Source organism: Ambystoma mexicanum, chromosome 4p (assembly GCF_040938575.1).
Source record: "Ambystoma mexicanum isolate Mex_15411 chromosome 4p, UKY_AmexF1_1, whole genome shotgun sequence".
In the NCBI taxonomy this organism is placed as follows: Eukaryota; Metazoa; Chordata; class Amphibia; order Caudata; family Ambystomatidae; genus Ambystoma; species Ambystoma mexicanum.
Window position 1 is genome coordinate 769,878,978 of NC_090927.1, and position 25,270 is coordinate 769,904,247.

At 51.5% G+C, this 25,270-nt stretch overlaps 1 protein-coding gene across 3 annotated transcripts in view; it reads right to left on the bottom strand.

Annotated features, from left to right (window-relative positions):
- UBE3D (ubiquitin protein ligase E3D) overlaps positions 1-25,270 on the bottom strand; it is a 1,234,197-nt gene that overhangs the window by 1,202,680 nt on the left and 6,247 nt on the right. For all 3 annotated transcript variants that reach the window (XM_069606318.1, XM_069606319.1, XM_069606317.1), the window contains exon 2: positions 6,034-6,230. In XM_069606318.1, the coding sequence (XP_069462419.1) occupies positions 6,034-6,230 (197 nt within the window). The remainder of the gene's footprint in view (positions 1-6,033; positions 6,231-25,270) is intronic.

Genomic DNA, 25,270 nt, shown 5'->3' on the forward strand with positions numbered 1-25,270 from the left:
GCGACGAAGGCGACAGAAAGAAAACTGGCAAGGGCTTGTTAAGATGGAAGTCCGACGGCACCTTGGGCATGAAAGAGGGGTGCGTCCTCAGCACCACCCTCGTATCGTGAAAAGTCAAGTATGGAGGCTTGCAGGATAGGGCCTGAATCTCTCCCACGCGTCGTGCGGAGGTGATGGCCACAAGGAACGCTGTCTTCCACGACAGGAACTTCAACGGAGTCGAATGCAAAGGCTCGAATGGTGGCTCCATGAGCTTGGTCAGCACCACGTTGAGCTCCCACGCCAGAGCTGGAGGCTTCACCGGCGGGAGCGATCGGAACAGTCCCTTCATAAATTCCTTCACCAGTCGATGAGACCACAAGGACGGCCATCCTGCAGTTCTGGTGTATCGGGAGATCACTGCCAGATGTATCTTGATGGAAGCGTGAGCTAGTCCAGCTTTGGCCAGCGACAGTAGGTATGGTAGCACTTGAGGTGCCGTAATCCATAGAGGGTTGATCTTCTGTGCACGGCACCAGACAGAGAACCTCTTCCACTTATGTCCGTAGCACTTGAGAGTTGAGGATGCCCTTGCCTTTGCAAGAACCTCTCTGCAGTCAGCTGGGATATCGTACCCTCCAAACTCTAGTGCTGCAGGAGCCAGGCCTACAAGTTCAGCGACTCCGGGTCATGATAAAGAATGGCGCCTCCCTCTCTGGAGAGAAGATCTGCGTCCGTCGACAGCTTGACTGGTGGGGACGCTGAGAGGTCCAGAAGGTCCGGGAACCAGATCTGTCTCGGCCACGCCGGTGCAACGAGGTTCATCCTGCACTGGGACCTCTTGTGCTGGCTTATGAGTCGAAGCAGCAGCGGCAACGGAGGAAACGCATACAGGAACAGGCCATCCCAGGGGAACGAGAAAGCATCGCCCATGCTCCTCGGCTGGGGGAACCTGCTGGCGAACCTCTGGCACTTGGAGTTCATCGCCGTCGCGAACAGGTCGATCTGGGGTTCGTCCCATCATTGGAAGAGGCGATCCACTTGATCCTGGCGTAGTTCCCACTCGTGGCACGAGCGCAGCGCCCTGCTGAGTGAGTCGGCGATGGTGTTTTTTATTCCTGCCAGATGGAAGGGAACCAGAAACATCCCCTGGGTGACTTCCCAGTGCCACAGATACTGGGCCTCCTTGGATAGGGCTGGGGATCTGGTGCCTCCCTGCTTCCGGATGTAGAACATCGTGGTGGTGTTGTCGGTGAAGATCCTCACGACCTTGCCCTTGAGGGACGGGAGGAACGACTTGAGCGTCCAGAGCACGGCGCAGAGCTCCAAGATGTTGATGTGGAGAGACCTCTGCTCCGGGAGCCAAAGGCCTCTTGCGTGGAGATCTCCGGTGTGTCCACCCCATTCCTCCAGGGAGGCGTCCGTCGTCACCGTCTCCTGATGTGCCGGGGTCTGGAAGTCCGTGCCCGCCGTGAGGTGTGCACGGGTGGCCCACCACTGGATCGCCCGACGGAAAACCTTGTTGAGCGGGATCTTGTCTTCGAAGCTGCCCGCCACTTGCATCCAGCGGGCGTCGAGGAACTCCTTAGAGGACGCATCTGTAGCCTGCACAGGCGCACTAGATAGATGCATGAGGACATCATACCGAGGAGGGACTTGATGGATCTCACCCAGGCCACATCCGTGGCTAGCAGGCGCTGCACCTTGCCTAAGATGGCCTTCTTCCTTTCCTCTGACGGAGACGCCAATCGTTCCACTGTATCGACTTTCGCTCCCAGAAACAGTGCCACCTGCGACGGAACCAAATGGGATTTTGGGTAGTTGATGGAGAACCCCAGCGCCGCGAGTAAGCGGACGGTCTCCGCCGTGTGCTCGACGGCGAGTTCTCTTGTCCTTGCACGGATGAGCCAGTCGTCCAGGTAGGGGTAGATGTGGATCCCCTGCAGGCGCAGCCGCGCCGCCACTGTTGCTAGGCACTTGGTGAACACCCTGGGTGCCGACTTCAATCCGAATGGCAGAGCTCTGAATTGGTAGTGGCGTCCTTGGACTACGAATCTGAGGAACTTTCGGTGTCCTTTTAGGATGGGGATGTGGAAGTAAGCATCCTCCAAGTCCAACGACGATAGGAAGTCACCCTCCTCCAGCTGTCCCAGCACATGCTGGAGAGTGACCATCCTGAACTTCTGTGCCTTGATGTATTTGTTCAACCGACGTAGGTCAAGGATGGGGCGCCAACCGCCTATCTTCTTTCTGACGAGGAAGTATCTTGAGTATACTCCGGAGCCCCGGAGTCTCTTGGGGACGAGCTCGATGGCACCTTTCTTGAGCATCGCCTTTACCTCCAACAACAGTTGAGGGATGTGATTTTTCTTCCTGGCCACGGGAGGAATGCGGGACACTTTTTGGAATTCGAAAGTGTGCCCGCGGGCCAGGGCATCCAGCACCCAACGGTCAGGGGAGATGGACTCCCACACGCTGACGAACTTCGCCAGCCGGCCTCCCACCGGGGTGCTTCGGTGGGGTTCAGACGCTACGGCCGGTTCAATCTTGCTTGGTGGCGGCCTTGCCGCCTTGGCCTCCTTGGCGACGACGCCGAGACCCTCCTTGCTTGCCGCGACCCCTGGAAGCCTCCTGGGACGAGGAGCGGGCCGCCTGGCGGTACGTAATGGATCCACCGCCTGATCCCTTGGAGGCCCCCTGTCTGCCTCTGGCGCTCGGAAAAAGGCCGTCGTTGCTGAAGGACTCCCAGGGCTCGGGCCATCTCTGTGTCGGCCTTGATGGCCTGCAGCGACTCATCCACCGTTTCCCAAACAGGTTGTTGCCGTCGAACGGCATATCCAAAACCCTGGTCTGCACATCCTGACGGAAGTCTGTTGCCTTGAGCCAGCCACGTCGTCTAAGGCAAACACCGTTGCCTAACTGGCAAAAACAGGTGTCGGCAATGTCCGTTGCCACCGTTATGGAGAATCTCCAGGGCCTCGGCCCCTTGTCCTCTCGTAGGAAGTCCAGTAGGGGAGCTATCTTGTACCACAGCTCCCTGTCGTAACGGCCCACAATCGCTAAGGCGTTGTCCGCCTTATTTGTCATCGCCGCCGACGAGATGACCCCTCGCCCCATGGCGTCCAATTTCTTACCCTCGCCGTCAGATGGGGAAGTAGAGGTTGAGGCTGTCGCCCCCGCCGCCTTCTTCTTGGCCCCCGCTGGAATGACCGAATCCGGCGTAGGTTGAGCCCCGAGTCACAAAGGAGCAGCGCCGGGGACCCGGTACTTCTTCTCGTACCTGTCCCTCTTGGCAGGCGTCGTGGATGGGTTCTTCAGGATCGCAAGTCCCTCGTCCCAGATATCGTCGAGTAACGGTACCGCGAGGACCATCTTTCTCTTGGCCTCTCGCCGTTGATAGAGGAAACCCTCCTTCTTCTGTTCCTCGGGGCAGAGCTAGAAGAGCTCGGATGCCCTGGCGATCATGGCGTGAAAGGAGCCAATTTCATCGGGCGGGGAAGCCCGAGGGAGTGGTGATGGAAGGGCCGTCCCGTTGTCACCACCGTCGTCATCTGTCCCCGTCGTCGTGTCATCCCTGGGGTCCGGTGAGGGGGATGAGGGCTCCACGGGTCGTGGGGGCATGAAGGGCAGGGAGGGATGAACTCTCCTCCGCTTGTTCGGAGGGCTTCCCGACGGGCCCGGTTCTGGATCGTCCGCCGGGGTTCGTGATAATCTCGTCCTTATCTCTGTGCATAAGGTTTGGATTGCCATCAAAATGTCCGCCGAGTTGTCCTGAGGTTCGGGCAATGGCTGCGACGGGAGGGAAGGCTGCTCCTCCACTGGGGCCTCGTCGGCACCACTGTCGCTTTCTTCGACCACCTCTTCGGGATCCCTCCCATGTGATCGTACCTTCTCGAACCTCTCATTGAGGTTCTTCACGGTTTCCACCAGCTCCTCCTCAGAGGCTGAATCCGTGTCCATAATGGCCACCGCCCCCCCCTCTTTTTCCACAGGGGTCTTCACGGGGGTCTTGTCGATGGGCTGGAAAGAGGATTCCCTCTGCGGTGGCAGGGAAACTCTGGTTCCCGAAGGCGCCTCCACTGGTGTAGCCTCCACAGACTTCGCCAGGGTCGCCGCCACTCCCTCGATAGAGGCCTTAGCTGGGTGAATCAAGGCCTTCACCACCTTGGGCACGCTTGAGGCCTTCACCTTGGGGGGAGGGTCACCGCCTCGCTCCCCCTCAGCTGAATCCTTTGAGATCGACCAGGGCTTCTCCAGAAGCTTACCCGGGTTCTCGGATTTCCTCTTCCCCGAACCAAAGCGTTGGCTCGTGGTTGATGGTGCCGGGGAAGGCGCCCTGCCTGGCAGCCAAAGAGCCCGACCGTTCGGCACTCCCAGTGCCTGCGGACTCGCGGTGCTTAGCCTTCTGTTGGGCCCCCGTCGCCAGTGTGCCCTCACAGGATTCAGAAGACCGCTCAAACCTTTTCTTCTTCTCACCTGCTGGGCCCTTCTCCAGCCAGCTGGCGAGGCGGGTACGACGATCCCTCATGGTCCGTTCCGATAGGTTCTTGCAGAACGCAGTGTCCTTCTCCACATGCGTCTTGTCCTCATGAAGGCAGTAGAGACATCTCGAATGCTCGTCCTCCTTGAAAACATTCTGTAACCCGCATCCAGGGCAGTTCCTGAACAGCTTGGATCTGGGCGTTGAGCTTCCCTTATCTTGGGCCATGTCCATGGTAGGCCTCAGATCTTCTGAAATCCTCCAAGAAGCGTAACTCGACGAAAGCTTCACCCTTGAGGGGGCGTAGAAAATTCTGAAACAGGTCCCAGTTGATCGGAAGTAGAACGGTGGAGCTTGAGGCTCGATTTAACTGAAAAATGAGAAAATCTCTTTGAAAAAAGCGCGAAAACGCAGTAAAAGCTCGAGAGCTATAGCACCAGGACTCCCAACACTTGAACGTGCGGTAAAAATCTGAGGATGGCTGCCAGGGGAAGGGCTTAGGGAGAGGGCAGTCATTGGCTGGGGGCAGTATGACCCAGAGACCAGTGATTGGTTACTACTAAGAAAGACAGTTCAGAAACGAAACTGATACTGATTTTTTCTTTACCGAGGATTGCCAGCCTGACGACGGGGTATATTCATGAGCATGTGAATCCATACCAGGCCCCATGCTGGAGAAGATACCCAATGAGGGCATTGTGGATCACCCAGCCCCAGGAAGTTAGAAGTTAGGGAGATTAGGTCACAGAATTCCATGGCCCTCATTTGCTGAGCCATAAGCAACATTCTATAAAGGATGATAATGGAGTTAGAAGCTCCATAAAAAGATGAAGTGTTTAGGAATCGGTGTGCTTTAAACCTCCACACAGACACAAAAACACTCATAGATTGTTCACTTATAGAAATTAGAAAGAACTGCAACCTAAGGAGTGATCCGCTGCTTAATAAGTATTACAAAAGAGTGGCCAAGCAATGTCTTGATGTTCTATATCAAATGTTGTTTTAAGTGAAAATACAACAGGGCAGATGTGCATACATATTTCTTAAATCAGCCAATCCAAGATTCTGATATCAAAAAAATCAAATCTCTCGAAATTTTATATATATTGCCCTCTTTTCTTAAGGAATTTCTCAGAAAAAGGACGGAAAATGACAAGTTGGACTCAATCCTAACTCGTCCAAATTTGATGTCCATCTGTCGAGCAGTTTCTGCACTTTTGGCGAGTTTAGGATGGAAAATATGACTTTTGGACAGCCCTTTAGAATTCCAAACACCAATCTGCACAGAACGTTAATGCAACAGACTTAGGTGAGCCAAGACTTCTGAGAAAGCGCTGTGCCACTTAGTCAGAAGGAGACAAAATTATAAACGTTAATGAAATTATTTCAATGGGGACAGAGATGCAACCATAATTCGAGAAGGACTATCCATAAAACATAAAATTACATTTAAAGTACTGCTGGTCAAGGAGCAAAAATTAAAACAACAAGCTGTATTCTAGCTTTCGTTTTTACATAAATTAATTGGTTTCTGAAGTTTTGAAATAAATTTGAAGAAACATTGTTCCACTTACTTGTGCTAGAGTAAGCCTGGACTTGCATCCTGAAATGTATGCCATCTCCAGATATGTACTGGACCCCCCGGCAAGAGGACGGTACTATCCTGATTCCCAAAGGGAGGCCGATCCTCATAGTGTCTTCAGGGGTCTTCACCTCGAAAGAAGACGGCGTCATCACAATATCCAACGGAAGCCTCTCACTTTCAGGCACCCTAAACACAGGTACAAAAAGAGCACTTTTACGTATGATTTTAAAACAGGAGTGAACAAGGTACTATTTGAGAAAGCAGGTAAACTCGTACAGATGCAAATTCACCTTAGGTGCACGAAATCAGCAAAAAAGCAACTGAAAGAAAAAAGGAATGTCTGTAGATTGTCCCGGCTGCAATTTACTGGTGCATTGGGCCGCCATGTGTTGAAAACAACTAATTTAGGTCAAAGACAAGACTAGTTTGATGACAATGTTCACCAAGGTTCACTTGACAGTTTGCGTTTTTGAGTACGATTGAGCTTTGTTCATTATTTGTAATCTTATATTTTAAAATAAGCGAAGCACTGGGAAGCCTGAGCAAAAAGGATGCACTCGGCACATGTCTCAAAGGATTATGACCAGAAGTTGAAGGTGTTTACATCAGCGACAGTCTCCTTTGGGCAACAGGCTGTGGTAACAAGGCCTAAACCTGACATATCAAACCATTGTGTTGCTCTATGAATCCACATGATCCGACTGCGGTCGAATTTACCGCGGCCGGAATGTTTGCATGAGAAAGGTGCGAACTAACAAAGGTTTGCATCTTTCTCATGCAAACATACGTACGTACCCACACCCCCAACATAAACAAACCCCACTTACCTTTCTTCACACTGGGTCCCTACGGTGCCAGTTCCTTTTCACTTCCGTGATCGGGAACTGGCGCTTCTGGGTCCTTTTCTTTTCTGGGGGGCTGCAGGGGTTTCCCCTGCAACCCCCGCTCATTACACTTAACACCCCCGCAGCCTCCGTTTTCTTTTTTTTTCACGGGTGTGCTGCGTGGGTGTCCCCCACAACACCCCGCTCACTATACCACACAGTATAGTGAGCAGGCTGTTGCGGGGAAAACCCCCGCGGCCCCCGCGTTTTTTTTTTAATTTACCTGCAATGCTATCATCAAAAGTTCGAACTTTTGGTGTTCGAACTTTTGGTGCTAGCTTTTATAGAACCTTTTGTACATGCGACCGTTTAGATACAGTCTTTTTGTACAAAACCTTGCTCTATAACCTTTGCGATTGATGGTGGGAGACTTCAGGGAGGATGAGCAACCGCCTAACGCTATGAGAGGGATTTCTCTAAGATTTTTTGATGCAAAGTGTGAGCGCAATTAGAGCAGGTTGTGGAGCAGCGGAGACACCGACCCTTTAACACAGGGAAAATGTTGCTAGCAAGCAGCTGCGAGAGATTGGGTTAAATCCTTGCCTAGATGCAAAGCATTTCGCTAAGTGCAAGCACAGCTGGAGCATTGCTGAACGTGCAATGGTAAAGGGGACCTGTAGACATCAACTAAGGAGCATGCCACTGATCTAGATCGGTTCATAATACTGAGGACTGTGTTCTGCCCACAAATGGGAAATCTCAGCAGCGGGGGAGCTTAGCGAGCTTTCATTCCAGACAAGGAAAGAGTTTCTTATTTGTTTCCTGGCACTGCTGAAAATAATATTGAGAACATAACTGAACTCTTACATCGGGCTCAAAGAAAGAGTGTGATCACGCGTACGTACAGTGGGCCGAACATGTCGATTGCCACTTGGTCCCACACTTGTAGCAGCATTGATGACATCTTGAGAGGCTTGGGAAATGGGCGTGGGGCGACTGCCTTGCAGGCAATGCATTGGTTTAGGAGCTGTTCCACTCTTTCATCCAGCTGGGGGAACCACACTTTGGTTCTGAGTTGTCTTTTTGTTGAGACAATTCCCCTATGTACATCGTGGGCTAGTGCGAGTACTTGCTCCTGCAAGCTTACGGGGATGACAAACCTGTTCTCTTTCAGCAAGAGTCCTTCAGGAGACATAGACTACGTGTGTCTAATGAGTGAAAGGTGAGGAAGTGTCTCTCTTCAGTTGTGGACATGGGCTGTTCGTGTTTGTTTTTTACATACCACTGGCCGGACCTCAGGCATTCCTGTATTTTCTGAAGTAGTAGGCTGTCTTACTTCAGGGCTTCCATCAGTTGAGCACTCATGATGGCTTTGGGGAGTACGTTGCTTACCAGGTTATTTATGTATTGGTTTGCTTTGAAGAATTGTCGCTCATCATGAGCTGGCAATGGGTATCTGGATAGGAAGTCCACCGGGTTATTGTCTTTGCCGGATGGTGTATTATCTTAAATGAGTATTCTTGCAGCCGTAGTCCCCACCTTGCAATTCTTGGAGGCATCTTGGCTGTTGGTTTGCCGTATATTGTAGTGAGAGCCTGATGGTCAGTGATGATGGTAGTGTTCACAAGCCGACAAATCTGCCAAACTCTCCTCCGGTTTGGAGTATGCGCACTCGGTTGCTGAGAGGCTGCGACGTGCGTACGCTACAAAACGTCTCAGCAAATCAGGCGAGGCTCCTGGCTCTGTGTGTGCTAGGATCGCTCCTAAGCCGACTGGGCTAGCATCAATGGTCATTTCTGTGTTGAGGTATGGGTCGTAATATGCCATGCATGATGCGGAAGCAATGTGTTTCTTGATCTCTTGAAAATCTATCTCGCATTCATTTGACCAACAGAATTCTTGGCCAGAGAGGCGTGCTTACAGACGCAAAGTCCTGAATGTAGCGCGTACAGTAGCTCGTCATACCTAGGAATGATCGGACTGCGGACACAGAGGTAGGTTTGGGAGTCTCCACTAGTGCTTGCACTTTTTCCGTGTCTGGTTGCAAACCATTACTTGAAAATATGTGTCCGAAGAACTTCTAAAGTCGATTTGCTGAGCTCACACTTGTCAGCATTGAGTGTGAGCTGTGCATCTTCAAGGTCCATGCATACTCTCCTTGGTGTGTCATTGTGTGCTACCTGTGTGATGCTGAAAATCAAAATGTCACCGCTGTAGTAGAAGCAATTTGGGATGTGCTTGATGACTTGATGGATTTCATTTTGAAATATTTCGGCTGCTGATGACCCCCAAAGCGGCGTCTCATGTACCTGAAAAGTCCCAGGTGTGTCGAGAAAGTGGTAATATATCTAGAGGACGGTTGTAATTCCAACTGGTGATAGCCCTTTTTAAAATCCAATTTCAAGAATGCTTTCACCCTGTGTAGCAGATGCATCATGCCCGTCGTCCTGGGCGCAAGATGGCGTTCCATTTTTTACTATTGCTATATTTGGCGCCCTCATATCTACGATATGCAGATACTGGTGTTATTTCCTTTTTGGGCACGGGGACTATGGGGGACGCCCATGGTGTGGGTCCTGACGCGGGCTGAAGTATGTCCTGGTCTAGCAGGGACTGTATTTTGTTTTCTACATATTGATATTGAGGTGAATGCCCCTGTAGTGTTGAGTCGTTGGTTGTATTTGTGTATTTATATGTAGCTCAATCTGTTTGTCTTTGAGCTTCCCCAGTCCTCTGAATAGTGTTGGGAACATCTTCTGTATCATTTCCTTCGGGCTGGTGGTATATGCAGACATGATCTGGTACATTACATGAATAAGACCTAGCTGAATTGCTGACCGGAAACTGAGCATGCTTCCTCTTGGCACCTCTCCTATTATGAGGTATATCTTGACTTTTAAGCATTTGTCCTTGTATTGACACACAGCTGTGAACATGCCTTGACGCTTATGAGGTTTGTTCGATCCATATGGGTAGATTTCAGTGTCTGCCTTGCCTAATTCTTTCTTTCTGGTCAAAGACTTGTATGTTCCTCATTATTGACCTTCACTGTAGCTCCCATGTCAATTAGGAATACAATGGAGGAACATCCAGTCGAAAGAAAGTTACCAGTTTGGTAAGTAACTTGTTCTTCGAATGGATTGTGTCCTCCAACGTATTCCTCATCTATGACAGACTCCCAAAGCAGTAACCATGATTGGAGGAGGGAAAGAATTTCGACATACCCAATCAAATGGCAGAGTAAAGTACTGCCTTACCAAAGGCAACATCCTGAGTATGGGAAGTATCCAGGGAGTAATGCTTAACAAACGTGTGTATAGAAGACCACGTTGCAGCGTCACATATATTTTTCACCGGCACACCCCTCTGGAGGGCTGTCGAAGTAGCAATGCCCCTGGTGGAATGAGCCCACAAACCCTTAGGAGGGTCCTTGCCCGCCAATCGGTAACATTCCGAAATAGTGAGGATAATCCACCTGGACAAGGTCTGCTTAGAAACAACCTGTCCTAAACAGTGTCCAGTATACCCCACAAAGAGCTGGTCATCCACTCTGAGTTTGGCCATTCTGGAGAGATAAAAGCTCAAGGCTCTTCTAAGATCCAACCTATGGAGCCGTTCCTCTTCCTTACCAGGATGAGGAGGAGGATAGAAAGCAGGGAGTACCACCTTCGGACTCAAATGAAATTCTGACACAACCTTAAGTAGAAAGGACGGACGTACTCTCAATACAACCCTGTGCTTGTGGAACAAAGTAAAGGGTGGCAAGAAGAAAGTGCCTGCAATTGGCTCACTCTTCTAGCAGATGTAACTGCAACTAAGAAAACAGTCTTCAATGTCAACAATAGTAACGGACAAGAGTGCAAAGGTTCCAACGGAGCACCCATCAGAAATTTCAGAACCAAATTAAGGTCCCAAACTGGCACCTGAAACGGCGAAGGCGGGAACACATTTGTGAGCCCTTTCAAAAACGGAGTGATCCGTGGAATTTTAAAATAAGAGCATTCCTCTGTCGAACGCTTAAAGATAGACAGCGCTGCCAAATAACCTTTAATGGTGCCCACCTAAAGACCCCTGTGGGCCAAAGAAAGCAAGAAGGCGAGATCCTCCAGAATCGAGCACTGAAAAGGATCAACATTCTTTCCTTTGCACAAGTCGCAAAACTTACGCCAACAACGGCAATGGTACAGGAACTTTGTTGCCAGCCGCCTGGCCGAAAGCAACACCTCCATCACGTCATCCGGGAGTTCCCAATCCCTATATCTCAATCTCTCAGAAACCATGTGTGAAGGTTGAGAGTCTTGACCTCCTGGTGGAGAACCCAACCTCCCTCTCGCGAGAGTAGATCCAATCTTAGAGGCAGACGCATTGGGAGGACAGATGGACATGTCTAGATGGTCCGGGCACCACGCTCTCCTGGCCCAATCGGGAGCAATGAGGATCATGTGAGTCCCGAACCATTGTAACCTCCTGAGAACTTGAGGCATGACGGGGATCGGAGGAAACGCATATAGTAGCGGGAAGTGCCACTCCACTACGAATACATCTCCTAGAGCTCCTCTCAGAGGAAATTCCGGCAAGCAGAACTTTCGCACTTCCGGTTGCCACTGGTCACGAACAGGTCCACTTGCGGGGTACCCCAAAGGGCGAAGATCTCCTGAAGGACTTACTGAGCTAGCTCCCAATTGTGGGAGACCGCGCTCTGCCTACTCAGAGCGTCCGCCGCCATGTTCTCCTTTCCGGCTAGAAGAACCGCCAAAAGAGAGATTCTGTTGTGAGTAGCCCAGAACCAGAACTGCATTGCCTCCCTGCACAGAGGCAGTGACCCTACACCCACTATATTGTTGAGTTAATGCAACGCCACTGTGTTGTCCATCATTATCAGGACATTCTTCCCCCGTACCGACGGCAGGAAAGCCTTCAGCGCCAGTCTGATGGCTCTCAGCTCCAAAAGATTGATGTGAAGTCTGGACTCTGATGGAGACCAACGTCCTCTGATGGACAGATCATTGGCATGGGCTCCCCACACTGTCAGGGAAGCATCTGTCACTACGGTGACATCCGCCATGGCTGCCAAAAAGGTTCTCCTTTCATGAGATTTTGCTCGTTGGCCCACCACAGAAGGTCCAGCGAAACCGAGATTGGAACATGAAGGCGTTCCAACATTCTGCCCGAGACCATTGAGTCCTCAGAGCCCACTGAAGAGATCTCATTCTTAAGTGAGCCTCTGGCACCAGAAAGATACAAGATGCCATGAGGCCTAGCAACCTTAAGAATTTGAAAGCCGGAAGACTCTGGGCTTGTTGACATTTTATGACCATCTAAAGAATGTGATGAGCCCTCACCTTGTGTGGCGAGCACATCCCCAAGGACGTGTCCAAAACTGCCCCTATGTACTGGAGCTGTTGGGATGGTGTCATATGCGACTTCTTGAAATTGAGGGAGAAGCCCAGCTTGTGAAGGGAGTGGCAGGTGACGCTGAGATGATCCAAGGCTTGTTCGGGAGATAGTCATAGAATCCTCATCGCCATTGTTGAAGTGCAGCATGTATTCAAATCACAGCATAGTAATGGGATCAGAAGCAGTGAAACACGGAGACCAATTGAGCCGATGACAACTCTTTACTAATTAGGCGCGAACTGGCGCACGGGCGGAGTCCCCGTCTACATCAACACGTGGGCTGCAACCCACAACTAATAACAATATAAAGGAGACACGTGTGAATTGTGTATGGTTTTAACTATGAAATAAGTGATTTTTTTTGCTGTATGATGTTATTTTACATGTTTATGATGGTTTTTCTTCTTTTTTTATGTTGTGTGATGTGTAAAAAGTCAAAGTATCTTGGCTGATGCACAATAAATAATAATAATAAGAACAAAAAAAAAAAAAAAAAAGAAGGAGACACGTCTCCTTATCAACAGACAATAGAAATAGGACATTACAGCCTCACAAAATGTATTTTGAGAAAGCTGATTCAAAATATGACATGATGAATCCAATCACAAAGAGCATGGGGATGGGTTAAAGAAGTGAGGATAGAAGATGGTCCTTAAGGCAGGAATGAATTATATGAAGCGAGGGAGAAGCGTGAATATCAGGTGGTAGTGTGTTCCAGTACTAGGGGGCTAGCAGAGAGAAGGAACGGAACTGTGAAGGGGCACAAGGCAGTCGCGGAGAGCAGAGAAGGTGGAGATGCTGAGAGAAGAGGAAATGTGAGGGTGAATAGAGGGACACAAGAGAGCCAAAGTGGAGGAAGTCAAACCATGATAACACTTAAAAACGATACAGCGAAAATGAAATAAAAGATGAGAATCATAGGGGAGAAAAAAGATGGAGAGAACAGACTGGGCAATAGAAGAGCGAGTGGAGAGTTATGTGATGAACCAGGAACGAGACGCGGACACAGGGCCTAAAGTTCCAGGTAGACAGTCCAGGCGAGAAGGTTGGGTTCATAAACACCGGGGAGAGGGGGCTGAGTCCCGCCGGGATCCTCTTTTGTTTCAACGCTTTGTCCCAGACCAAGATGGTATGTTTGGTGGTTGCCAGAAGTTCCCGCCAACGTCGCCGTTCCGGAGGGGGGATATGTGGGAGAAAGCGTAGTGGGAGCGGTAGCTGCGCCTGTTCAAGCTCCACCCATCTGGGGCAGTTAGTAAGTATCTGCCACGATTAAATACAGGCCAGTTGCACCACCAACTGATATTTCTGTAGGTCTGGGACCCCGAGGCCACCGAGCTTTGCTCTGCCCAGCATCGTGGACTTAGGGATTCTTGCTTTTTTCCCCTCCAGATAAACCGCAGCATTTTCTTCTGTAAGTTGTGGAGGGCTGGCGCCGGAATCGGCACCGGAAGTGAGGAACAAGCGTAAAGGAATCTCGGTAACAAGTTCATTTTACAGGCTGTGATACGGCCCATTAGCGAGATCTCTTGTGCCGCCCAGCGCTTTAAGTCTGCCTCTAGGTCCGTGAACAGTGGAGGGAAGTTAGCCCGATAAACCTTGCTTGGGTTAGCTGGGATCTGGACTCCCACGTAGCTGATTCCCCTGGTCGTCCACTGTACTGGGCACAGCAGGATCAGGGCCTCTCAATCTTCTGGGGGCAGGCCCACCCCCATGGCCGCTGACTTCTGGAAGTTGATGGCATAACCCGTGACCTTTCCATAGCTCGCTATCTTAGCCAGGGCCTGAGGGAGGGAGGAGCAGGGCTCCATGACAGTCAGAAGGACATCGTCTGCATAGAGGGCCACCTTATGGTGCCCTGTGCCCGATTGGAAGCCTTTGATTGCTGGGTTCAGCCTGATCCGTTGGGCGAACGGCTCCATAATTAGCCTTGTCTGGTTCCGCAGGTTAGGCTGATAGGGGAGGAAAGGGTGCCATTGACTCGGAGAAGGGTGAGCCTCATAAAAGTCCAGTCTACTTTGTCGAATGCCTTGATTGCGTCCAGGGCCAGAAGCACCAACTCCCGGGAGTCTCTGGAGGCAAGTTCCACCAGGTCCAAGGCCCTAAGGCTATTGTCGACCGTGGAGCGGTGTTTGAGGAAGCCACTCTGATCAGCGCCGACTATCTCAGTCAGAAACTGGGACAGTCGAGTTGCTCGAATTTTAGAGTATATATTAGCATCTATATTGAGCAGGGCATTGGGTCTATATGATGCCGGGTTCTTCGGATCGCTCCCAGGTTTAGGCAGCAAAACAGTAATTGACTCTTGCATGGACGGGGTTACAGTGCCCGTGACCCTGAACAAATTAAACAGCTGTACCAGAGGCGCTAATAATTGAGGTTTGAAGATCTTATAAAACCTAGTTGTGTATCCATCCGGGCCCAGGACCCGGGATTTGAGAGCTTTTATCGCCTCGTCCACTTCCTCGCCGGTGATCGGCGCCTTCATAAGCCGCTCTTTTTAGTCGGGCAAGCGCTGCTTTCCGTAGGTATTCCCTCTGTTCTGTCATGTCCCATACCGGGGCGGTCATCACCTGGGTCAGGTGGGCCGTCGTGAGCCGTAGTTTGTCTTGGTCAGCATATTGGATTTTGCCGTGTTGATCCCGTAGGCCCACAATCGTGTTATTCCTCTTCGCCTTGCCAAGTCTAGCCACCAGTAATTTGTTTGCTTTGTTGTTCTTAGCATAGTAAAACTGTTTGGCTTTTGCCATTTGGTGGGCAGTATGTTCAGCATAGTGGGCCTTGATCTTTTTTTGCGCTATCCGGATATCTTGCTGAGTTTTGGGGGTCCAGCCCTTCTCCTTGTGGGTCCTTTCTGCTTTTTCGAGTTCTTCCTCTAGGCTCTGGCGAGTTTGTCGTTTATGCCTGTGATAGGCCACTCCCTGCTCAATCAGTTCCCCCCGCACCACTGCCTTCATTGCGTCCCAGTTGTTGGCGGAGGAGGTGTCTTCGCTAGGGTTCTCCTTAAAGAAGTTGTTGATCGTGGTCGCGATCGCGTCCCTGAGTGACATTTCGTTAAGAATCGGGTCATATAGCGTCCATCTGCGCTGTTGGGGATTAGGTGGTCCCTGCACTCGGATTTCCAGGGTTACCCGGGCGTGGTCAGACAAGATTCTGGAGCCAATTGTCACATCGTTGGTGAACGTGAAGATTTGCGGGGATACTAGAAGAAGGTCTATCCTGGAGAACGTTCTGTGAACATAAGAATAGAAGTAAAAATCTTTTTCGGATGGGTGGAGTACCCTCCATGAATCCACTACCCCCAGAGTTCTGAATAATTGCAGTACAACCTAGGCAGTCGCGAGGTCCCCGGCAGAGGGTGGGTGCGACTTGCCTTTCATGGGGTCCGGGACCCCAATGAAATAACCACCAATCACTATCTGGACCTCCAGGAAGGGTGAGAGAGTCGTACTTAGCGATTCATAGAAAAGCGCCTGGCCTGAGTTTGGCGCATATAATGAGATTACGGAGTATAATTGTCCCAGCAGGAAACATTTCACTGCCATAAACCGCCCCTCCGGGCAGCCTATAGAGTCCAGAATTTGAGGGTTCAACCCCTTCCCGAATAGAATTGCCGTGCCCCCCCCTCTTGGAGTTCCCAGATGCAAAAAGTTGTTTCGGAAAGTTTCGGAAGCGTAAGTGGCCTTGGTCTGCCGGCAGTAGCTTGGTCTCCTGTAGCATAGCTACTGCCGCATTGTCATTCTGAAGTTTCTGTAGGATGGACTTGCGTTTAGCAGGTGAATTCAGACCCTTAACATTCAGGGAGACAAATCTCAGAATCTGATGTTCCGGGACCAGCTCCGGCGTCGCCAACCAGTTCTGAGGAAGGGGGGGGGGGAGATGTAGAAGGATCAGCCATCATGTCGTGGAGTGTGTGGCCATTCATTAACCTGCCTTTGGGGTTTTTGCTCGGACCGCCAACGGGACGTCTGAGATTTAACTGGGGGTGGCGGACCTTTTATGAGTCTAGAACCCCCCCTGGCCACCGGCCATATAACAGTGTGTAGCCAACATGGCCAAAGTTACAAATAGTCTAAATGGATCGTTCCAAGGACTCATAGGTGGATTGTGCCTTGGAACTGGGCATGTGCCGTGGAATGATGCCCGCTGCAGTAGGGATGATGCTCATCTGTGTTCCTGTTGGTGCTGATCGGCTCCAAGGTGCCGGACTGGTGAGCCGAGGTGGAAAGCGCTGGCGGCTCCATCGCGGGACCATGCCCGGCTATTTCCTCTTCCGGAATATTGACCAGGAATTTTGTGTGGGATTAGGCGAGGCCACAGGGACCGAGTCAGCCGTCGCCTCTGTGGCCGGTGGAGGCGTCTGGGTGCAAGATGTTTTCAGCATCTTCCAGGTGGCTGATTTTCCTTAGTGAGCCCTTCTAGGCGAAATGCAAGGTTGTGGGAAAGAGCCATCTGTAACGGATTTTTTGAGCTTGAAGAAGAGTGGTTAACGGGCAGAGGGCTCGCCTCTTCTGGAGAGTAAGAGGAGATAGATCTTGATAAATCTGGAGGGAGGCCCCCTGGAATGTGATCTCATCTTTGGAGAGGCTTATTGCCGAGATGGCTTCTTTCGCGGTAAAAAAATGCACCCTGGTGATGACATCGGGCGGGCCGTCTGACTCCACTCCGCGACGGGGGCTCAGCCTGTGGGTGCGGTCTAGGAGAAGCTGTGAGTCTTCAAGGTCGGGGAGGAGAGTCAGAAAGAAGAGGCCCACGTATTCAACCAACCCCTTGTCTGGGTTCGAGGCAGGACCCCCCGAATCTGGAGGCTGTTGCGCCGGGCCCTATTTTCCAGGTCCTCCTGCTTGTATTCTAGGATGTCGCATTTGTCTTGCAGAAGTTTAATGGAGCGCTGGACCTCGGTAAAGGCGGAGGTATGGTCTTGGGTGCGATCCTCAACCTCACCCAACCTCTGTTCCACCTCTGAGACCCTTTTGTCCGTACTCTCTAGCTTGGTAGTAAGTTCCGTCAAACAAGACCGGAATTCTGATTTGATATCAGCCATAAATTCATGGATATCTTCTTTGGTCGCTAAGGGTCCCCTTTTTTCTAGAGATTCCCGTGAAGCTGAGGGGCAAGGGTCCTGTTTCTTCGCTTTGTCGGATGACAGTAACATCGTTGCTATATCCGAGGTCTTGGTGGATTTCTGTAGCTTGGACATTGCGTTGCTTGTTGGTGGCGGGACAGTGGCCGCAAGGAGCACCGCAACAGTGAAGGCGAACTGCTGCGGGAGCTGCCCAAGTACCCCCAGTGCCCCACAAGAGGCTAAGGTGTGCTATCCCTGTGGGTTATATGCTTATTCCGCGGGAAGCAGGGTCGTGGGCCGGGGCACCCCAGGAAAAGTTCAGGGAGAGGAGCATGCGGGCCAGGCCTAGCTTCAACTTGTGTCTGGGTCCCTCTGGGATGGCGCAGAATTTCCAGGCGGGCGCTGATTGTGCATTCAGAGAGGCGACAAGGCGCGATCATATGTCCTCCAGGGGCCCCTACGGAAGGCCTCTGCCGCCAACCGCTGCATAGGGGGTGGGTCTCCTGCCCCCACTCCAAACGTGGCCTTCCGGCACCTCCCCGGCACCCCCCCAGGAGCCGTGTCACCTCCGGGGGCTATTTGTGTATGTCCATAGGCTGGTGGAATGGCCCCGCCGGGAGAACAGAGGAGCCACCAGCACGGCCTGCGGCGACCCCCGTCTGCCAAGTGGGGAGGGGTATAGCTGCAGAGTGGTGTGGGCCGGGGCACCCCAAGAGGAAGAGAGGGGGGAGGGAACACAAAGCAGGGGCCAGACAAGGCCGCGAGAGCACCCACGATTAGGGCACCGGCGATGGCTCCAGTCCCTCATGTGGCCGCAGGAGCAATGCGGAGGGTGCCACCCAGCACGTAGTTGCCGCCAAGAGCTTCACGGCCGGCAAGCCTCACTCTCCCCCAGCCACAAGGGACCGCCAACATAGCTCCAAGGCGGCCTTCTCCCAGGCGGTGTCTCCGCCGCCCCCCTCTGGAGATGGAGCCCACCCACAAGCCCCCTCAGAAGCGGGAGCGGGCGGCGGGTTTTCCTCACAGGCAATCCGCATCAGCCAGAGATCCCCCGCCAGGCTTTAGCACGGCCGTCTTCGCCGTCTCACCTCCTCCGGGTCGGGTTCCGTGTAGCTGGATCCTCCTGGGTCTGGGCAGCCCCCCGCAGGCAGACGGACTCGGTCCGCGCCTCCCGCCTGGATGTTCGTCCTCTCTGGCATGCGAGTTATGGGGAGGTTCACTTCTGTTTCCCAGCTGCATACGCGCGTCCGCCATCTTTGATTCCCTGTGTGGTGAGGGGCGTCGGGATTCGGATGGCGATTTTGAGCGCAGTGCTCCCGCATCAGCTGTTCATCCTCGAGCCGCTTGTGCCCCATCGGTTCTGATCCTCATAGCTGGGGTCGGTGGGTCATTTGGGCCACAGGAACCGCATATATTTAGCCATAGCAGCGGGCTATCCACGGGCGGCTCTTAGAGGAGCGACCGCATCGCGTCGGCTCCAAGCCACGCCCCCCTCTTTGGAGACTTTTATAATGTTGCCATCAATGGTGAAAGATTGGTACCTAGAGTCCAATTTATTGAGGCGGGCCTGGGAGCCTACGATAAGCAGTTCCGTCTTATCGTCATTGAGGCAGAGACTGTGTGTGGCCATCCAGGCTTGGATTTCTAGGTAGATTTCGTTGAGCTTTGCAACATCTTCTTCATAGCAACCAGTGAGTGTAATGAGGACATGGGTGTCGTCTGCGTAATTAGTGTAGCTGACACCCAGTTTGTCAAGACAGTCGAAGAGAAGCTTAGTGAAGATGTTGTAAAGTGTGGGAGGGATGCAGGAGCCTTGGGGAACTCCACATTGGATTGGGATAGGGTCAGCAGCCGCTGAGGGGGCAAAGACCCTAGACGACCTGTCAGACAGAAATGACTGAATCCAATTGGTGGCATTCTGTGAGAATGCGGCAGCCGAGGAGAGGTGTTGTGTAAGGATCTGGTGGTCAACCAGGTCGAAGGCCGTGGAGAGATCCAATAGACAGATTGCCCTAGTCTTTGGCTTCATCCATTTGGATTTTTAGATCCAGGAGGGCGGTTTCGGTCCCATGCCTGGGTCTAAAGCCAGATTGTCACAGGCCTAGGAGGTTATTGTCTTCCAAATGTTGTTGTATTTGGAGGTAGGCTGCTCTGTCTAATATTTTGAAGAGAAAAAGGGACCGTGGTGATGGGTCTATAATTTGTGGGGGTGTTAGGGTCTAGGTTGGGTTTTTTGAAAAGGGGGAGGACACATGCTTCTTTGAGGTTGTTAAGGACTACTGAGTTTTTGAAAGAAGACTAGATCAGTGAGGTGATGAGAGGAGCTAGATCTTTGGCTCCATCTTTGATGACGGACACAGGGCATAGGTCGCCTTTACAGTTGGATGGTTTAAGGCTAGCGATTATCTTAACTACTTCCTCCTCAGTGACTGGGGAGAAGTGGAAAGGGGGGCAGTTGGGAATGGTGGGGTCTTTTTTGCTATTGAGGTTGTCTTTGGCCAGGTGAGGCATCGACCCCCACACGTGACCAAGTGACTCTCAAACATGGCGACAGGCACATCCACCCCCAGGCCTGGCACGCCATCTCGACTGGCCACAAACCTGTCGATGTCCACGCCACAAGCCCGCCCACAAGGTGGCTCATCAGTTGACCCAAGATGGCAATTGTGGCTACAAAAGTTTGAGATGGCAGTGGAGTGCAAAGACATTACCACTGCAAGGAAGATGAAGTTGCACCTATTGTAAAATTTGGGTGATGAAGTATTACGCATTTTCAATTCACTGACTATCGATGAAAGCCTTGATGTCTACCAGCAGACAAAGGACGCCCTAACGGCCCATTTTCTCCCCCAACTCAACCCAGATTACGAGACATTCATATTCTGCACAGCAATCCAGCTGGAAGAGGAGATGCTAGATGCCTACCACACCAGACTCAGGAAGCTGGCAATATCATGTGAATTCACAGACACTGAGAAGGAAATCCGTCGACAGCTCATAAACGGAATCCAGTCAGAAAAACTGAGAAGGATGGTATCGAGTGAAAAGGGCATTTCCTTGACCCGAATCCTTGAACTGGGCCACAGAGGGAACTAGCACACGCCAGGGCAGCACATATGGGCATGACCCTTCAGAAACTACAGCCAGCCCTCACATCGGCCACCGTAGCCCAGATCACGAATCGCAAACCTACGAGGGATGAAACCGGTGGAAACTACATGCACCCCAGATGGCAGCCTCGAACCCCGGGACCCACGGATTGTGGGTGATGCGGAGGGCCTCGCCACGGAAGACGCAACTGCCCGGATCAGGGAACAACATGCGGTGCATGTGGCAGGAAAGACCATTATGCCAAGGTATGCAGGTCGTCAGGCATGCAACAACAGACACCACAAGCATCCCAGGACAGGAGTGGGGGAAAGAAGAAAAAACAGGCCAATGCCTGGCGGATCAAAACCACAAACTCTTCCACAGAGGAGGAAGGAGATGACGCAGCACAGTTCCAACAGGACTCCGCGAAGGAGCAGTGGAAGAAAGGAAGGAAAGTTTACCTGGTGTCTGCCCTCAACCACAGAAACACCACGCCAAAGAGGAAACTGAGAAGAGGAAAATGCCAGGTAGCGATCCAGGGCCAAAACATACTGATGACCATAGACATCGGGGCTTCTGTAAACGTGATGCCACTGACCACGTTCAAGACACTAGTGCCCCCATCGGACATGAAAGCAACAGACACGCTACTATTTGCATACGTGTGCAAGAACCCACTGCCCATAGTTGGCAGGTTCCGAACCACCATCAGTCACGGTGAAAAGTCACTGCAAACAAAAATCTATGTGGTAAATGAGGGCATTGAAAGGACTTAGGGATGGTAAGCTTCATCTGTGAAGTGAACGACTCGCAAGAAGTCGAGAACGTGTTGGAGAAATACCCGAACCTACTCAAGGGCATAGGATGCCTGAAAGGCAAAATCGATCAAATTACACATTGATGAGTCAGTCCAACCAAGAGCTGTGCGACACAGAAGGACGCCGTTCCACATCCGCAACCAATTGGAAAAGAAACTAAGGGCACTAGAGTAAGCGGGCATCATCGAGGAAGTGACGGGGCCCACGCCATGGGTCTCTCCCATGGTTGTCACAAAAAAGCCAAAACAACCACGCCTACCCAACGAGGCAATCAAGCGGGAGCGCCATATCACCCCGACCCTGGATGAGATAGTGGCAGCCCTCACCGGGTCCAAGATATTCTCTAAGGTCGACCTGAACGCTGGTTAACACCAGCTGAAGCTGCACTGGGACTCCCGGTACATAACAACATTTTCAACTCACATCGGCCTACGCAGGTACAAGAGCCTGAGTTTTGGAATCTCCTCAGCTGCTGAGGTCTTCCAGCAAACAATACAGGAGGTGATCCGAGACATACCGGGAGTCTTAAATGTCAGAGATGGCATTCTGATCCATGCCAGCAACAAAGAGGAACACATGAGAAGGCTGCATATGCTACTCAACAGGTTGGAAAGCGCAGGCCTGACAATACACAAAAAAAATGAATTCCTGAAGGATGAAATCTCTTTTTGGGTACACGTTCAATGGCACTGACATCCAAGCTGCCACACCCCACACCACACCAACGGAGGTGCGCAGTTTTAGGTATGGCCACCTACTGTGAGATGGTTTATCAGGAATCTGGCCACGCTCTCGGAACCTCTGCGAGAACTCAAAAAGGCCAACATGAAGTGGGAGTGGGGACCCGCCTGCCAAGAGGCGTTTGAACACATCAAAACTTCACTGTCAGCTGACACCACAATGGCCTATTACGACCCAGCACTTCCCACTGAACTGTGACGCCAGCCCTGTGGGCCTAGGGCCCAATCTCATACAGGTGACAAACACGGGAGAGCAAATACCGATTGCCTATGCCTCCAGGGCATTAACACTGATGGAGCAGTGATATTCCCATATCGAAAAAGAGGCGTTAGCCGTACTATGGGGTTGCCGCCACTTCCACCTATATCAGTACGGTCGGAAATTTAAAACATACACATATCACAAACCGCTGATCCCCATCTTCACGGGCACATCATCTCGCCCCCCTGCCCTGATTGCCAAGTGGTTACTGCACCTCCAGCAATATAACTTCGAGCTGGCGTACCAGCCAGGCAGCGGCAACCTGGCAGACTTCCTCTCAAGACACCCGAGAGCGGCAACACCAAAGGAGACCCACGTAGCAGAAGAGACGGAAGAGCATATCTGCCAGGTTGTACACGCTATGATGCCTCGAGGGATCAGCCTAGAGGACATAAGAGAGGCCACGCAAAGAGACCCATGCTGCGATCGGATAAAGGACACGAGCATCTCAGGGGAATGGAGGTTGTTCCTGCGAAACATCCACAACAAAAGAGCAGAAGCCAAAGAATTCCTCACAGGGATTTTCCCGGTCCGGCAGGACCTCTCCATCACGGAAGATGACTAATCCTACGAGTAACCCGAATAATAATCCCCCTGAGACTACAGAACAAGATTGTGGCCTTGCCACACGAGGGCCACCAGGGGGTGGTACTGACCAAAGCCCGTATAAGGCACCGGGTGTGGTTCCCCCAGATTGACGGAAAAGTCAAAAGGCTGGTCAGCACATGCCTCCCATGCCAAATAACAGGGCCTCCGCCCAATCCGGAGCCCATCCAGGCGGCTGTGCCAGGGTCCACCAGATGGGACGCCATAAGCATAGACTTTTGCAAAATAAAGGAAGGCACACACCTACTGGTGGCAATTGATGACCACTCCAGGTACCCGGAGGTCGGGATTGTCAACTCCACGGCAGTGGACGTTGTCATACCCGCGACCGAGAAAATATTTGCGACGCATGGACTACCAAGAAGAATCAGGAGCGACAATGGTCCACCCTTCACGGGGGAAGAGTTAAAAAAATACCTTAAGGAACTCAACATACAATATCACCACATCATGCCGAGATGGCCACAGGCAAACGGCGATGTGGAACGTTTCATGCGGACAATTAACAAGGTACTGCGCCTGTCGTGCGTCAATGCCAGCCCATGGCAGGTGGACTTATACCGATTCCTACGGAATTACAGGGTCACACCCCACAGCACGACAGGGATACCGCCAGCAGACCTGATGTACGGCACACTCATCAACTCCTCCATACCACAGCACGCGAGCCAGAGCCCAGACATGTTCAACCACGAGCGCACCGAATCAAGGAGGCAGGAGCCAACGCCCACATGAGCAACAAAAGGCGTGCCAAGCAGTCCGATCACCGAGTTGGTGATCAAGTGGTCATGGTGAGGAACCCTTCCAAATCCAAACTAGACACCCGCTATGACGCAGCTCCGTGGATAATCAGTAGACGGCAGGGCACCATGATAACTGCAAAAAGGGGGCAAAGACAAGTGACGCGAAATGCGTCATGGTTCAAGGCAGTGCCAAGGAACTTGTGGACAGACGGCGAGTGCCCCCCAGAAGAAGAAGATAATCCGTCGAGAGAGGATTCGTCGAGGAACGAGGGACAAGAAGGCCCACACGACGGAGAAAGCATGGACGAAGGAGCCGAGGAACCATGGGGTGAACCAGAACCGGGTGAGCAGGACAATGAAGGTGAGCAACCCGAGGTGACACAGGGGGGGTCATACCCAGGGGTGGAAGATATGGGTTAAGAAACGCCACCCGGCCTCCAACCAGACTCGGAGACTATGAGTGCTAGAGAATCCTCATGAGAGACTTGATAAGAAGGGGTTAGCCCGTTGGCTGAGAAATGCATATTTGTTTGTTGTTCAGTTTGAATAAAGGAGGAGTGTTATATCTGCCTTGCGCGGGGACGCAAGGCGCTCAACGGGGCAAGGCAGCTACATGAAGGTGTCTGTGTATTTCTTGCTCCAGCAGGAACTGCGCAGCGAGGCCCACCAACGCGGGCCTACCTTTCCCTGACTCCCTCCGATGCCTCGGCCGGGGCCAGCGACACAACACTCACCACTGCACTACATAACTTGATAAAAAACAACTAAGGCGAAATGTCCAATTTCGGAACTGCAAAATTAAGGGAAAACCTTTGTATTGGTTCTTGGAGTTTACATGTGCACATTTTAACGTGTTGATTGTATGGAAGGCGAATGTCTTTTGTCCTATGCAACGTGGGTGGTTGTGAAAAGGCAATTTAATTAAATGTGCATATTTCATTTTGAACTGCAAATTTCTAACTTCACCTCACTTTACAACAGTTTACCTTTTTGACATGTGGGCGGAGTCATGTGAAAATAAGCGGAGTTTTGTGTGACTGTGGGCGGGGCATACATCTCAGGAATTTTGATTTTCAAATGTAGGCAGGTATGGTCTTATTGTCAATGTATAGAATGTATATAAACAATGCCCGTCTGCAAGGGTGCCTGGGCGCATTCATGCCAAAATTCTATGTCAAGACCGGAGGCTCTGATTATGCTTACTCTTCAACTTTACTGTTCAGCAGCAAAGAAACATTTCCAAAGAACATGAATACAAATTTTATAAAAAACTACAATAACCATGTTTTTTGAACATTTGTAGTTCATTTCTATTGGTCTCCAACTGACCACGTGACAATTTCTAAACCAATAAAACAGTCCTCAATGAACAAAAACTCCTGTCCTCTTTCCCTTCTTCCTCTTTCTTTGCTGCTCGGCAGCGAGTTAAGTACTTTCTTCTATATTTAATATTTCGAAATCTGTGCATGCATGTTAATTTCACTTAGTGTGACGCGTGGTGTTTTACGATATTAGGCGGAACATTTCCGCGACGGAAAGGCGGCTCTGAGGAGCGGCGACCGCGACGGGGCTGGTGCTCCGGCGGCCGCAACGCCGGCGATCCGTCAAAGAGGGCACTATATAACGGAAGAGAGAGCGCGACGGGACCGCGTAGTTCCGGCGCTCTCTCCTTCCTTATTTTTCG